This window comes from Hemicordylus capensis, chromosome 5, assembly GCF_027244095.1.
Source record: "Hemicordylus capensis ecotype Gifberg chromosome 5, rHemCap1.1.pri, whole genome shotgun sequence".
Classification (NCBI taxonomy): domain Eukaryota; kingdom Metazoa; phylum Chordata; class Lepidosauria; order Squamata; family Cordylidae; genus Hemicordylus; species Hemicordylus capensis.
Window position 1 is genome coordinate 237,508,406 of NC_069661.1, and position 16,167 is coordinate 237,524,572.

Genomic DNA, 16,167 nt, shown 5'->3' on the forward strand with positions numbered 1-16,167 from the left:
TTATTAAAGCAGCTTTATTTAGTTCAGACAAATATTCAGATCTGCTAGAAATGTTCATGGTGGCCCGTCAGGTCTATTCTATAGAGAGGCTGAGTTGCCAGTAAAAACTGAGTTGGAAGAAGTGTTTGTCAAGGGTACAGAAAGGTTGAAGTGGGCCCCTGGGACAAGAAGTGAAAATGGGCCCCTGCCGCCTTCTTCTCTCCCTCCTTGTCTTTGCTGCAGAAGTACTATATGACATGGTGGAAAACAAAGCATTCTCGGCATGCCTTTTCTCTTACTCCTATGCAAATAATATTACACACTCCCCACCCACACTTGGATCAGGAGCCAGGTAGGGTCAGGTAGGCAGCAGGAAGGGAGTGCAAAGAGAAGGATGTTTTACAGCTCTTCCCTCATGGCCCAGGGACATTTGGTCTCCCACTCAGGGGTATAGCTATCATTGAGTGGATGCGTTCAAAGAACGCAAACCCCTCAGCTCCTGAGGGCCCTCCAACTCTACCCCTCCCTATTTTCTTCATTATCTCCCTCACTCCAAGGGGCCACCGGGGAGAGGGGTGAACAAGGACCCCCTCTCCCCTAGCTACGCCCCTGCACCCACTCATTCAATTATAGCTGCACCCCTGGTGTGTATCACTTCAGTTGTTACTAGGCCTCATGCATGGCAGAGAAACAGAAGCTGCAACACTGGCTTTCCCAAAGCTAGTTTCTCCATTTTTAGACTGGAGGTGGTGCCAGCAACCTGCTGGCCTACCTGTCTTTCCTCTCTCCCCAGCCCTGCTTGAGAGTGTAAGATCCTGTGGAGTATTTACACAAAATAACTCTAGGCAGACAAAGACAACAAAGCATCTTAGCAAAGCATCGTCATTAAGCAAAAAAACACAGTAGGTCAACATGGCAGATACAACAGCTTGGCAGATTCAACTTATTCCAGTAGAGTGAAAGCTAACTGCAGATTCACTAAGGACTGAAACATATCTAACAGGGAGCAGTGCGGAGAGGGTGATGAGAAGAAGTGTTGACTTTATGGAGTCTACTAGGCGAGAAAAAGAAGGGGGACCAGGGGAAGGGCTGAGGCAGAAAGAAGAGACTATGGAACGAGAGAGGGAAGAGGTGTGTCAGGGTCCCTCCCTGACGCCCCTCTCAATTCCAGGGAGGTGATTTGTTTTTATATTGTTCTATAACCATTTAGTCTCCAGATTATGGGAATTCATGCAGTTTTTACTTTCCCTCGCCGCCACCATATATATTCTTGTTACCCTGCTCTCGGTACTCAGCACCTTTGGCTGCGTAGCCTCGCGAGCGCAGGATAGGTGTACATGTTCAGGATATAAAATGAAACAAAACTTGAGGTATAAAATGAAAACAAGAATAAGTTTATTGTTTACTGATTAGAATAAAGATCTCTGCAAAGCAGGGCACACAAGCTTCAGTACCAAGTTACTAGGTACATCCGTTGTTCAACTTTCTGAGTGTTTCTTTTCATCTGGATAAAATGTAACATATGGGGGAGTGAGATAACTGGGACAGAGGTAATTAAAACTGGGTTTGTAAACTTAGTGAATTCTTCCAGACCTTCTCATCTGTTACTAGGAGCTGCCCAGTACACTGCTGGTTCTCCAGCCTCTGCACATTCACCCTTCAGGTTCCACACAACCCCCCTGAACCATCTTTCCAGTTCAGAACACAACAACCAATCTCTCAACCCCAAACGCCTCCTACTCCCACGCAACTAAATCCAACCTCTCTCTGTCTCCACAGCCTTTATTTTAAATCCCTCCCGCGCTCTGAACCTTCCGTGCCTGGTTACCAGGGTAACCCACACACACTCACTCACAAGCTCCTATATACATTCCATCACAAGGTGGAACAAGGGGATGGGGAGGAGATGGAAGGAAGGAGGAGGATTATAAAGAGGATGAGGCCCTTCCTTTACGGTTGCTGCCACTTTAACTGAAAGCATTCCTGCACGCGCACACACGCACAGAAGTCTTTCACAATATGAAGCCCTTAAAATCTCCAAGATTGATTTTAATAAACAGGGCCAATTCTGCAGGGCTGGCAGGTCTAACTCCCTTTTCCCTTACTATGCTCATGAAATTTAACAATTACCTAGTTGAAAGGAAAAAAGAATGGACAGAAACATCCCTCAGGTGGCTTCATGAGCACTTTCCTTACATAAGAACAGCCCTGCTGATCAGGCCCAAGGCCCATCCAGTTCAGCATCCTGCTTCAGACAGTGGCCCACCCGATGCCCCTGAGAGAGGGCATGCCCTCTCTCTTGCTGTTGCTCCTCTGCAACTGGTATTTAGAGGCATCTTGCCTGAGTCTGGAGTTGGTCTATAGCAGGCCTGCTCAACTTCGGCCCTCCTGCAGATGTTGGCCTACAATTCCCATAATTCCTGGCTATTGGCTGCTGTGGCTGAGAATTATGGGAGTTGTAGTCCAAAAACAGCTGGGGGGCCTAAGTTGAGCAGGCCTGGTCTATAGCCAACAGATTATTAGCCATTGATAGACCTGTCTTCCATGAATTTGTCTAAACCCCTTTTAAAACCATCCAAGCTAGTGGCCATCACCACACCCCATGGCAGATAACTCCCTAGATTAATTATGCACTGTATGAAAAAGTACTTCCTTTTGTGGGTCCTAAATTTCCAAGGCTTCAATTTCATGGGATGACCCCAGGTTCTAGAGTTGTGAGAGAGGGGGGGAAAATTCTCTCCATCCAACTCTCTATATACTCCATGTATAATTTTATACACCTCTATCATGTCTCCCTGTACTCATCTCTTTTCCAAAATAAAAAGGCCCAGATACTATAGCCTTTTCTCATAATGAAGGCCCTCTAGGCCCCTGATAATCTTGGTCGTGTTCTTCTGCAGCTTTTCCAGTTCCACAATGTCAAGATACAGTGACCAGAATTGCACAGAGTACTCAGTGTAGTACTACACAGAGTACTCAAAATGTGACCGTACCATAGATTTGTATAAGGGCATTGTAATATTAGCATTTTTATTTTCAATCCCCTGCCTAATGATTCCTAGCATGGAATTAGCCTTCTTTTTCACAGCTTGAAAGTCAACACTTTCAACAAGTTGACCACTACAACCCCAAGATCTCTCTCCTGGCAGTTGCTCCTTTTAGAAATCGGGTGGCAGGAGAACTCCCTGCCGCCCCTTTGCCTGCTCTTAGAAGCCATTTGCAGCCGAGCAGGCAAAGGGGCGGCAGGGAGTTCTCCTGCCGCCCTTTTGCAATGGGGCACTGGGGAGAAGGGGGCGGCAGGGGTCTTGGGGGCGGCAGGGGTCTTGAAGGGGGTGGCCGCCAGCCGAGCGGGGTTTTGAAAGGGGTGGCAGGAAGGTATCCTGCCGCCCGATTCTGAATACTTCAGGAGGAGCCACAGCCAAGCGGGGATTGAAGCGGGAGGCAGGGAGGTATCCTGCCACCCGATTGCTCTAGGAAATACGGCGCGGTTGTTGGGAGGGGTAAGTAAAGCCCCCCCCGTCCTTATTGGAACCCCCCACCCCAGTGCCGGACCGCAGCTCCGCGGTTCCATGCACACCCCTACTTTCCTCCTCCTTGGTATACATTCCAACTGAACTTCTATTATTGTGGTTTTAAATAAGTTCTATTGCTTTTTGGAGTGATTTGACCCTCCTGACTTTCCCTTTCAGCTTTCTTTTTACCAGTTCCATCATTTTTTAGGTTTCCTCTTTTGATGTCCAACACATCTGTGTTTTACTTTCTTGGCAGTGCTCCACTCACATATAAGATCCATTGGATCACACTATGGTCCCTGTTCCTCAATGTTTCTACAATTCTGACATCTTGCACCAGATCCTGGGCTCCACTCAGGATTAAGTCCAAGATTACCTTCTCTTTGGTTGGTTCTGCGGCCAACTGTTCTAAGGCACAGTCATTTAACATGTCTAAAAATCTGACGTCTCTGTCACAGGCACATGTGAATTTGCCCTGTCTATGTGAGGGTAAATTAAGTAACCCATTCATACAGCTCTGTCTCTCTTTGACGCCTCTCTGATTTGCAATTTTAAAAAAACTTCTGAAAATATATCTCTTCAACCAGGCTTTCTCAGCTTTTAAAAACTTGTTTTTAAATTGTTCTGACTATTTAATTGTCGTTTTACGATGTTTTTAATTGTTTATCATTGTTCCATGCTTTTATCATTTTTGTTTTAATTATTAACTGATTTTAATGGTGTTTTAATATAAACCACCTGAGCCTTTTGGAAGGGCGGAATAAAAGTTTTAATAAAATATAAATAAATACATAAATACATACATACATACACACACCCCGCTGCAGCCATGTTCAGTGGGGCAAAGGGGGAGGAAGTCCTACCCTCGCCACATCAGTCACGTGCACACCCAACCACACCACACATGCTTATAGCCGGGCTTGTCTAAAGAGGGCAGAGCCCTACCTGAGATGGCAGGCGCTCCTGTGACTGCGAGGATTGATTGATCTAGCCCAGGGCTGCTCAGTTTCAGCCCTTCTGCAGATGTTGGCCTACAATTCCCATAATCCCTGGCTATTGGCCATTGTGGCTGGGGATTATGGGGGCTGTAGTCCAAAAACAGCTGGAGGGCCTAAGTTGAGCAGGCCTGATCTAGCCTGACAATCACAGGAGCACCTGCCTTCACAGGTGTGGGGCTCTGCCCTCTTCAGACAAGCCCTGCTTTAAGCGTGAGTGGTGGGACGTGCGAGTGATTGATGTGGCGGATATGGGACTTTCTACCACTTCACCCCATTGCACATGGCTACAGTGTGTGTCATTTTTATAACGTCTGAAGCTGCGTAAGGAGGAAACAAGAAAAACAGAGGTGCCTTGCCAAGAATGTAGGATTGTAAGAGAAAATTCTAATACACATTTTGTAAAAGTAATTAAGATTGAAAGGAAAAAGAATTCATCTCTCTTCTGTTTCTTTTTCTTTATTTCTTTTTAAGGAACAACCAACTTCCTTCTTAAGCTACATAAGCTGAACTGCAGAAAAACCTAGTTCTCTTTCTTTCTTTCTTTCTGCACAAGAAACAACACTTTTTTTTAATTTTTTTTTTTTGCACAGCTGCACATTAGAAGGAATCTTGGACAAGGTGAAAAATCATGTGCAAAGATTCTTCTTTACATTAACAGTAACCAAAATGTCCATATCTGCTTTCCAAACCTGTTTGTGTTGCTTTAAGACCCCAACCCCACCTCAGCCAACCTCTCCAAACACTTCTCCAGCCAGCTAACTACAACTTGGGTGGGGAAAGGGTGATGGCAACCCTATGGGTGGATTCTAAGCATATAAACCAGCCAATCAAGGCAGAGTTTCAGCACTCTACCCCACTTTAGACCTTGAGTGCCAGGTTAATGACTGTATGTTCAGGAATCAACAGCTCCTTCCCCATTTTCTAGGCTTTGGAAACCAGGGAGGAAGCAGGAAAGGGCAGCAACCATGGTTGTAGCTGTAACTGAGTGGATGGGTTCAAAGAACCCAGGGTCCCCAGCTCCTGAGGGCCCCCAGCCCCACTCCTCCCTATTTTCTTCATTATCTCTCTCACTCCGGGAAGAGCAGTGAACATGGGCCCCCTCTCCCCTAGCTACGACCCTCGCAGCAACCATCAACACTGGACTGTGGAAGCTGTTAGGAAAATTATTTTGTGCAATGGGAAAACAATTTAGGAGGCACTGCTCTCTCTGTAGAATCAGCTGTGAAATATATTTTCTCCTTTTAGAGATAATACATTCAATTATTTCCATTTAATCAAGCAGGAGGCGTGCCAGCTGTCAGCTATTTTACCTGTCAATTCAGTATTTTGGATTCAGGGTTGGTATCGGATTTACTCGAATAAGCAAGGTTTTGGAGCTGGGCTCTAAATTTTTCTGTTGACCCCAACATGTGAGTCTCTCCCAGAAGGCAGATATTTTAAAAACTACTTTGGCAACCTTACACAGCAGCCTAAATCTAGCATTTATGCAGGACTTAACTTGACTCTCGTAACCCTCTTCTACTCTGATTTTACCGCTTCAAATGCTGCTGTCCCACAGCAGACAAAATGTCTGGTTAGTTCCAGGGTTGCAGGCTATGCGGGGAAGTTATGCAGGCCATAAGCTCATCTAAAGCCTGCACAATTTCCTTTGCATTATCAAGAAATGGTCAGAAAACTCTTACCTCAGAAAATCGGTTTTTATTAGATATGAACTATTTTAAGCCAGAAAAATGTGTAAATCAGCTCATCATGGCGAAGCATAGTTTAGGAAAGGGGTGCAGAAAATAAGGTGAGTGGGGTCATGCCAGTCATACACAGCACCAGGTTGGGAAGAGGTACACATGCAAATAGTCCTACACCACACTCATGTGGATGTCTCACACACACACACACACACACACACACACACACACACACACACGCAGCCCCAAACTCACATCTCTGGGTGGTTTGCAACAAATATAACACAAATTAAAATAGGAATCGAAACATTTAGAAGAGTTTAAAATAACCCACAGTTTTACAAATTTCGTTAATGCTTAGATGAATAACTGTGCCTTTAGATCCTTTTGAACCCTGTCAGAGACGAGGAGGCTCTTATTTCTGCAAAGGGCACATTCCAAAGCCTCAAGGAGACAACACAGAAGATACTAACATATATTTGATGTATGTGTACACATGCATACACACAATGATACATAGATAGATAGATAGATAGACAGATAGATAGGCAGACACACATACATACATACACACACACACACACACACACACACACATATCAAGTAATATAAGAAGTGGATAGAGGGTAGGAACTAAAAATGGATAGTGAGTTGGAACTTTTTTCGCCTCAGAGGATGTGTAAAATAGCAGCAGGGGCAGAGTGGAGATAACAAAGGGCTAAATAGTATGGGCTAAGGGATACTAGGAAAAGGGAAGACCACTTACGTTTCTAGTGGTATCTTTGTCTGGCACCTGGTGAAGGACAAGAGGCAACTGAGTGAGAGAAAAAGCCACAGGAGGCCACCTGGCACCATCCTCCACAGCAAAACTATCAGTGGCTAGATCAGTTGCATAGACACAGGGATTCTTGTCCACGTTTCCTTCTCTTAAGATGGTCCTGGCATCATGTAGGCAGGCCCCAGCATGGTGCTCTGCTGGGGTGAGGATGAGAGAGCAAAGACCTCAGAACACCTAAGCCCTCATTCTGCTGATGTACTGAGGCATCCTGTCTCCTTCGCAGTTGGCTACTGCTCCTTGCGGGGACCATCAGCGGAAAGTTCATGAAGAATTTGTTGTGTTCATTTCGATGGGGAAACTCAGGGAAAACCACCACCTCATGGCTGCCAAAGAGAATGGTGGGAGTCCAGCTTCCGTGCCCCGGAGGAATGGCAGACAAGGAGGGAAACTCTGCAAACAGCCGAAGCAGCAATATCTGCGTAATCCACTGCCGGGTCTTTAATCCCCTCGTAGAGCAGCAACAGCAGCAGATTTAGGGAACTGGAGTGGGATAACATCAGCCAGGATTACTCTGATTTCTGAAGACAGGCATCAGGCCGTCCAATCAGAGCTTGGAACTGGCCAACTCCAAGCCTACTTTAAAGGGACACGGCATCACAACTTCAAAAATAAAAAAAAAGCCTCCTGCCCTTTGATCCCTGCAGAGAGCACTTGTTCTTGATACTCATAGAGGGCACCGGCACACTTGCTTTCCATATTGCCCACTCTGCCCTCCAAATGAATCTTCTTCTGCATGTCTGGAATCCCTTGCTTCCTTGGAAGTATTAAATATACTGAAACAAAATCCTGTTCTCCATTAAAGCTATTCAGTCCCAATGGGACCTAAGGAGAGAGTGAAGACTTTGGGAACAGAAACTGATCTCAGCTATGTTGCTGTTATAGCAGAATTACCAGTTATAATATAGTGTGAATTATGGGCACTGAGACTCCAGTCTCTCTTCATCATGATAATAGGTTTGGTTTGCATTTGGATGGGTGACTTCATGTAAGTGCTGTAAGATATTCCCCTTAGGGATGGGGCCATAGCTTGGTGGAAGATGGAAGATGGTCCCAAATTCACTCCCTAGCATGGGAGAGACTCCTGCCAGAAATCTTGGGGAACACTGCCAATCAGCGTAGACAATACATAACTAGATGGTTGGTTGCTAGTTTTATACATCTGTAATTAAAGGTCTTTCCGGATGGCCAATTAATAGTGCAACAAATGTACAAATTGTTATTCTTTTTTTTTGCGGGGGGGAGATAAAAACATCTGTCCTGAAAATATCACTTGTGTGGATGTCACATCACTAAAAATAACATTTTTCTACAGGGGATAGTTTAGATAGATAGAGAGAATCTATGTGGTCACTAAGAGTCGACACCAACTTGACGGCACTTAATCAATCAATCAATCATCTACATCCTAATGCAACACTTGCATAATGAACAAAGTTACAGTAGCCAAGAGGACTGTATAATTCCACAATAAAGTGAGATTTATGGAATTGCTGTTATAGCGCTCTTGTGCAAAAGTTCCCTTTAAAATAAATGAGGAATGCCACAGTTGAACAACTGTTAGGCAAGTGCAAGCATGCCCAACACTAGTCTAGAACATAGGCTCTAGATTTAGCACAACCAGCTAATGTAACAGCTTTGTGCTACAGACTTAATGTTGACCAATGTGATATATACACTCCTCCATACCCTGCCTTCCCCACGCAGTCAATATTTCAATTAATGAGTGGTATACACCATACTTTATGACAACACTATAGGTAGTTGTCATATAGGTCTTTTATTTAGCCAGCAGAGGGCATTATCAAGTCAAAGATCCAAACTGAAATTTATGCCCTAAATGCACTGGTTTAATTTTCATACATTGCAAGGATAGTTTGACATTTCAGAAGAACACTGAAGTTAAAACTATAGTTACTTAATAATAGACTAGCAGAAATAGATGTATCCTGAGACATCTTTTTAAAGAAGGAGAGAGATGAGTTGATTACATTTCAGAACTTTTATGTTGTGGGGAAGAGATGGGGAACTGTATAAAATTCTATAATGTAAGGTACCAAGGGACTTTGTGATAGCGGTGATTAGACTTCTGGAAGTTATTGGATGATCTACCCCAATGTCACAGAAGGATGGGCAGACAGACACTTCTCTGGCTGCCATTGGCTGAGCCGTTCAGATCATACACTTGGATAATGGTGTGAAGAACATCCTAAGCAAGGAAGCACAGAAAAATCAGAGCCCTTGAAAGGAGGAATCAGAGGTCTGTTACAGTATCAGAGGATAAGGGGCCTAAGAAAGGAAGGTTGGCACTAGACCAGAGGTATAAGAGGGAAAGGAGAGCTGGTCTTCTGGTAGTGAATGTGAATTCTTCCAATTGCTAAGCATGGTCTGCCTTGGTTTGCATTTGGGTGGGTGACTACATGTGAGTGCTGTAAGATATTCCTCTTAGGAATGGTTCCATAGCTCAGTGGAAGAGCATGCTTGCATGCAGAAGGTCCAAAGTTTCCTCCCTGACATCTCCAAACACGACTGGAAGAAACTCCTGCCTGAAACCCTGGAAAACCACTGCCAGTCAGCTAGATGGACCAATGATCTGACTCAGTATAAGGCAGCTTCCTATGAGAGGGCCAGAGGGCTATATAGAACATTTTATCCTCTGTACTATATAACTTGCTAAGTTTCCAGACCACTTCATGCTTCTGATGAAATAGGTTGTATCCCACATAAATGTAATCTTTAGGTCCCACAAGACTGCAACAGGCTAATATAGCTTTTGCTGCAATAGGCTAATACAGCTTCTCTTCTGTGATTATAAGAAGAATAATTGTTATTCCACACTATCCCTTTATGGCTGCACAAAAGACAGGATCCATTTTGCTCACTTCCCTGGTGCTCAAGCTAGCTCATTTACAGTCCAAAGGAAAATTAATTTTAAAAAACCGGCCCTCACAGGAACGTTGCTTTGTTCTTTGAAGACTCCCTGAAAGGCTGAATGGAAGAGTAATGGGCCACAGCAGGAAGCTGAATTAGTGGGAAGCATCCAGGAGGCACCACAGCCATCAGTGTGAAAATCCTCTCATTTAACTTCCTCATCAGTCTTTCAGTAGGGAGAAGCAAAAAACATGTTAATGAAATGCAGACATGAGAGGAACTGAAAATGTCATGCAGAACAGAACACAACAGAGGACAGGGAACAAAACATAATACAAAGGGATTTAGAGTGTGCTTAATTTAGTGCATGTATTTCCACAATTATCAGTTTCTTTCCCCGAGTATCCTTAGAAACAAAGCAGAATCCAGCTGAAGGATGCAGGTAAATATGAAAAGGGATTCTACACTATAGCAAATGCAATGTGCTTAGCTTGCTGTTGTGGTTTGAGGAGACTAGCACATTTCACAGGAGCAGAGTCTTCACCTCCTGTAAGAGGAACCACCGCTGTCATTCCATCTCTGATGAAGAAGCTCCTGTTGCTCTCTCACCCAGTAAACTAGCAGGCTTGGTCTACATATGCAACAACATGTAGCAGTGGAATGCTGACGTGGCGGAATTTTGGGCTGTACCACTTCAGAGTGTAGGTGTATGATCACATTTTTGTATACTCCCCTATGTTAAAAACACCTTGCAAATAGAAATCCTGCACAGCAGACAAAGGATTGGGTTATCACATTTTCCCCTGCTGTGCTAGTTTTCGTTTTGCAGGATGTGGGGCCCCTCCCCATATAGAGGAGGGTTCAAAACTGGAATCATTCACCTGCAGTCTAAACTGGTACAGTCCACTCTACATTCTACCCACCTCAGCAGCAGTCTATCATCTCATTCCCACCTCACTGTTTTGCACGTGTAGACCAGCCAAAGGCGTCACAGGCTGACAGCATAACATGGATGTTGCAGAACTGTACGTGCTGCTGTGAGGCTTTAACACACACAGCAATGGTGCTACACAAGAGGGTAGTACCAGCACTACTGGCCTCTTGCATCATCGCATGTGACTTCCATTATTCCCAATGGAAGCTGCATGCGACATGCAATAGTGCAAGACGTCAGTAAGGTAACATGTGCCATCAAGTCGATTTCGACTCTTGGTGCCCCCAGAGCCCTGTGGTTTTCTTTGGTAGAATACAGGTGGGGTTTACCATTGCCTCCTCCCCCGCAGTATGAGATGATGCCTTTCAGCATCTTCCTATATCGCTGCTGCTTGATATAGTACCAGTGGGGATTTGAACCCACAACCTTCTGCTTGTTAGTCAAGCATTTTCCCCACTGCACCACTTAAGGTGGTGCCATTACTATACCTAGGAGCACTACACCTCAGCTATACCTAGCTTACCAGCTAGGCTTGCCTCCCCACTTCTTGTTTTTCTAATCGCCTGTGTTACAAAGCTGGACTCCTGATCACAGACTAATCAAAGTGCTTTCCCCTGCAATGGATGTTTTCCAACCCACCTTACTACTACTATGACTACACTGCTTTTCAACAAAAGTTCTCAAAGCAGTTTACCTATGGGGAAAAAATGAAGCAAACAATAAATAAGAGGGTTCCCTGTACCAAAAGGGCTCACAATCTAAAAAGCAACATAAGGTAGACACTAGCAACAGCCACTAGAACAATCCCCCCACCCCCCCAGTGGTTGTTGCTGGTGTCTGCCTTATGTTTCTAGGCTGTGCTAGGGTTGGATAGGGATTGTAATGGCCACCAGGCCTTTCTTGTCACCAAATCTTAGCTGAGAATCTACTCACCTTTTTTATTCTCAGCATTCTAACATGGTTCCTCAAACAGCCCACTCTCACTTTGGAACTTTCCAGGTTTTCTTCAACTGGAGATGCTCATAATGGGCACATTCAAACTAAAGCCAGAACTTGGGTCTTTATTAATCCACAAGGACAAACAGTTATTTGTGGACTATGGGGTTAGGATTTGATCCACTCACTTGCATCCAGACCTTCAGCGGAGTGGTGTACTGTCAGTGGCAACTGCTTCCACGAATGGAGGAAGAATTCCACTTACACAAGTCCCCCCTTCCAGAGCACAATTTCCCTTCTGTTCATGGAAGGAGCTTCTACTATGTACCATCCCGCTGAAAATCTGAATATCACCTCCAGAAATTACCTGTGATCTGGATGCCACCCAATTCTTCTATAAGTGTTTGTTTCTGACAGGTTCAAAATGAGGGCATGCAGGACCTTTGGGGAGGGAGGAATTGCTCCAGGCCTTACTCATGGAGGGGGGGGCAGCAATATTGACTGAAGGGATACAAAATGTCTACTTCAGCTGAGAATCTGAATGGATTCTTTTCCAATTTCAGCACAAGAACATCAAAAGTCAATGCACTATTTCTCATTTTCCACATTTGTGTGGAGAATGAAGAAACATATAAGCCCTCTTCAGGTGTTAGGAGCCGCCTCCCAGTACTGATGAACTCCGTAGCCTCACCCCATGCTGAACACTCTTGCAGTGCTTGTCTGCAGAGATAAACAATATAGATGTGAAGAAATCATAAAAACAGCCATTATTATCTTAGATAAACTGCATATGGAACAGGTCTAGAGAAATGCTTCTGTGTTTACACAGAAGTTGTGGATTGATTTGGTTTCCTGGCAAAATTAGACCAGGCTTTCCAAAGGCAGGTTCCTATGGAAAGGGATGCAGGAGCTTTAGCAAGACCTTCAAATTTTTCTGTCTTCTGAAATGAAATATTTCATTCACTTCTTAGACAATACAGATGGATGTGCTGGACCTTGGCTGCACATAGTACTTTGAAGACAATTTACTACAAGGAATTGGCTGAAGCTTTTCCATCTTATACTATAGCTTTCCAACTTTATCTAATTCTGCCAATTTCACATTGGGAAGGAGAAAGAGCTTTTAAAAACCCTTGATTAAAAATTACAGTCAACAATGTTGCAATCAAGACTGTCATCGTCTGTTCTCTCTACAGAATGGACAATGACAACAGTCTTGATTTCTGAAATAAATGTCTCTTGATTATCTCAGATCTGAATTTGCTGCCAAGAAAAGAGGAAGATAAAATGTTTACAATAACCTGAATATAGTTTGTCACTATGTGTAAATTTTGTATTTGACATATATATTAGTTTATGAAACATGAAAAGAGTATCCCAAAGTACAGGAGGTGCCCTGTACTATGCAAGTGAATCCAAAAGTATAGGAGTTCTCAAAATTGGGTTCTCAGATTTGGACAATAACTCCTGTCATCCTCAGCCACAATGGCCTTCAGTCTTTGGTCCTTGTGGCTGGGGATGAGAGGAGTTGCAGCCCTGCAACATTTGGGGATGCACTTTGAAAAATCCTGTAGTATATTTTTGTCTTTCAATGTCAAGATATACAGTCTTAACATTTTTGTATTAATTTTGATGTCAATAGAGCTGGAGAGCTGGTCTTGTGGTAGCAAGCATGAGTTGTCCCCTTTGCTAAGCAGGGTCTATCCTGGTTTGCATTTGAATGGGAAACTACATGTGTGAGCACTGGAAGATATTCCCCTTAGGGGGTGTTAATGAAACTGTTCCAGAGTGCTGGCTAAACCCTTCAGTGGTACTTTTGGACTAGTGTGGGAAAACAGTGTGACTATATTATTATTATTATTATTATTATTTTACATTTATATCCCGCTCTTCCTCCAAGGAGCCCAGAGCAGTGTACTACATACTTGAGTTTCTCTTTCACAACAACCCTGTGAAGTAGGTTAATCTGAGAGAGAAGTGACTGGCCCAGAGTCACCCAGCTAGTTTCATGGCTGAATGGGGATTTGAACTCGGGTCTCCCCGGTCGTAGTCCAGCACTCTAACCACTACACCATGCTGGCTCTATATGGAACAGTTCCTTACAGTATCAATTTGTGCAAAGTTTTGGTCTTGAAATGATAAGACAGAAATGTGGTACAATCATATTTATTTGGGGATAATCAGGGTACAGGAAAATAAAAAGATTGATTAGGCAAGGTGAGGAGGCAATAAAATCTTAACTATCAGTATTAACTAGAGTCTCACGTAGAAGCGTTTTAGCTTAAGGTCTGAATTGTCAATGAATCAGCTTAAGGCTTTGCTTGAGAAAGGACACAGATGTGGACTTAAAGAGTAGAGAGAAGAGAGTAAGGAGATTTAAAGGGATAGATGGTTAGTATTACTGGTCCCAATCCATTGGTCCATTGGGTACACTTGCAAGTTGGAGTGCACAGGTAGATTTCCTTGCAGGGGCAAAGCAGAAAGGCATGAAGAGACAAGTGGTGTAGCATGACCACTTGCGGGCTGAAGAACCAGTGTGGTATAGGTCTGTGTGAGTGTGGGAGCAGAATCCTTTCTCCTTGGTCCTGGGGTAGGTTCTGAGAGCTATCTGGATGTTCTGAGTACTCCAAACATGCTTGGATCTGAGATATAAATAGGCAAGTGCATGCCTTGGGGCAATGTAAAAGTCATGCTCCCTGACTGCAGGGGCTGAAACCTGCATGTAACAAATAAGTTCATGTTTGCATGAACCAATCAAGTGGGTGTGATTGAAGAAACAAAATACTGGATGGCTGGTCAAGAGGTGTGCGTGGAGTACTGAATGAATGAACCCAAAAGCTTTATCTGAGACCAGCATGTCTTTTCCTGGGGCAGAGAGAGAGAGGTTTGCTTTTCCTGTTAACGATCCTACCACTGGGCCCCTTGTGATAGGAAAATGGGTGTGTGCCATGCTTATCTGGGTTGTTGTAGGAACGATTAGCGGATGTAATCCTATTGCCAAGGAAGGGAGTTAGCTATTTCTCCTATGAAGGTCTCTTTGATCCAGGTGTGTTTGCTAGCTTCCTCCTATTTACAAAAGACGCCATGGGGGGCTCCCTACTGTCATTTGTTACTCTAACATTGGGCAGTGTTGCCCCATGTTTGTTTGTGCTAAATGACCAATATTCCATAGTATGCCAAATATGGACATGTGCAGAGTTCACGATCCCATGAGCTCAGGTATCCAAGATGGAGGTTAGAACATAAGAACAGCCCTGCTGGATCAGGCCCAAGGAGGCCCATCTAGTCCAGCATCCTGTTTTGCACAGTGGCCCACCAGATGCCGCTAGAAGCCACAGGCAGGAATTGAGGGCATGCCCTCTCTCCTGCTGTTACTCCCCGGCAACTGGTACTCAGAGGCATCCTGCCTTTGAGGCTGGAGGTGGCCTTTAGCCTTCCGACTAGTAGCCAATGATAGACCTCTCCTCCATAAAGTTATCCAAACCCCTCTTAAAGCCATCCAGGTTGTTGGCTGTCACTACATCTCGCGGCAGAGAATTCCACAAGTTGATTATGCGTTGTGTGAAAAAGTACTTCTGTTTGTTGGTACTAGATTTCCTAGCAATCAATTTCATTGGATGACCCCTGGTTCTAGTGTTATGTGAGAGGGAGAAGAATTTCTCTCTATCCACAACATGTAGGATTTTATTGACCTCTTTCATGTCTCCCTGCGGTCTTCTTTTTTTCTAAACTAAACAGCCCCAGGTGTTGTAGCCTTGCCTCATAAGAAAGGTGATCCAGGAACCTGATCATCTTGGTTGCCCTCTTCTACAAGAGGTTGGTTGCCCCAGTTCTACAATGTCCTTTTTTAGATGTGGTGACCAGAATTGTATGCAGTATTCCACGTGTGGCCGCACCATCATTTTGTATAAGGGCATTATAATATTAGCAGTCTTATTTTCAGTCCCCTTCCAAATGATCCCTAGCATGGAATTGGTCTTTTTCACAGCTGCTGCACATTGAGTCGACACTTTCAACGAGCTGTCCACCACGACGCCAAGATCCCTTTCCTGGTCAGTCACCGACAGCTCACATCCCATCAGCATATACTTGAAGTTAGGGGTTTTCATCCCAATGTGCATCATTTTACACTTGCCAACATTGAACTGCATTTGCCACTTTGTCACCCACTCACCCAGTTTGGAGAGATCCTTTTGGAGCTCCTCATAATCCGTTTTGGATTTCACTACCCGAAAAGGTTTGGTATCATCTGGAAATCTGGCCACCTTGCTGCTTACCCCTACTTCTAGATCATTTATGAATAAATTAAAAAGCACTGGTCCCATTACAGAGTCCTGGAGGACCCCAATTCTTACTTCCCTCTATTGTGAAAACTCTCCATTTATACCTACCCTCTGTTTCCTGTCTTTCAACCAGTTAG

The 16,167-nt window shown here is 44.2% G+C and overlaps 1 protein-coding gene across 6 annotated transcripts in view; it reads right to left on the reverse strand.

Annotated features, from left to right (window-relative positions):
- The window catches only part of CACNA2D4 (calcium voltage-gated channel auxiliary subunit alpha2delta 4), a 301,745-nt gene that overhangs the window by 268,344 nt on the left and 17,234 nt on the right, over positions 1-16,167 (reverse strand). Inside the window, exon 1 of one of the 6 annotated variants that reach the window (XM_053255009.1) lies at positions 1,573-1,716. The exons of the other annotated variants lie outside the window; for them this stretch is intronic. Within the exon in view, the coding sequence (XP_053110984.1) occupies positions 1,573-1,580 (8 nt within the window). The 5' untranslated portion in view covers positions 1,581-1,716. Of the gene's footprint in view, positions 1-1,572; positions 1,717-16,167 lie in introns of those variants that run through there. 6 annotated transcript variants of the gene reach the window in all.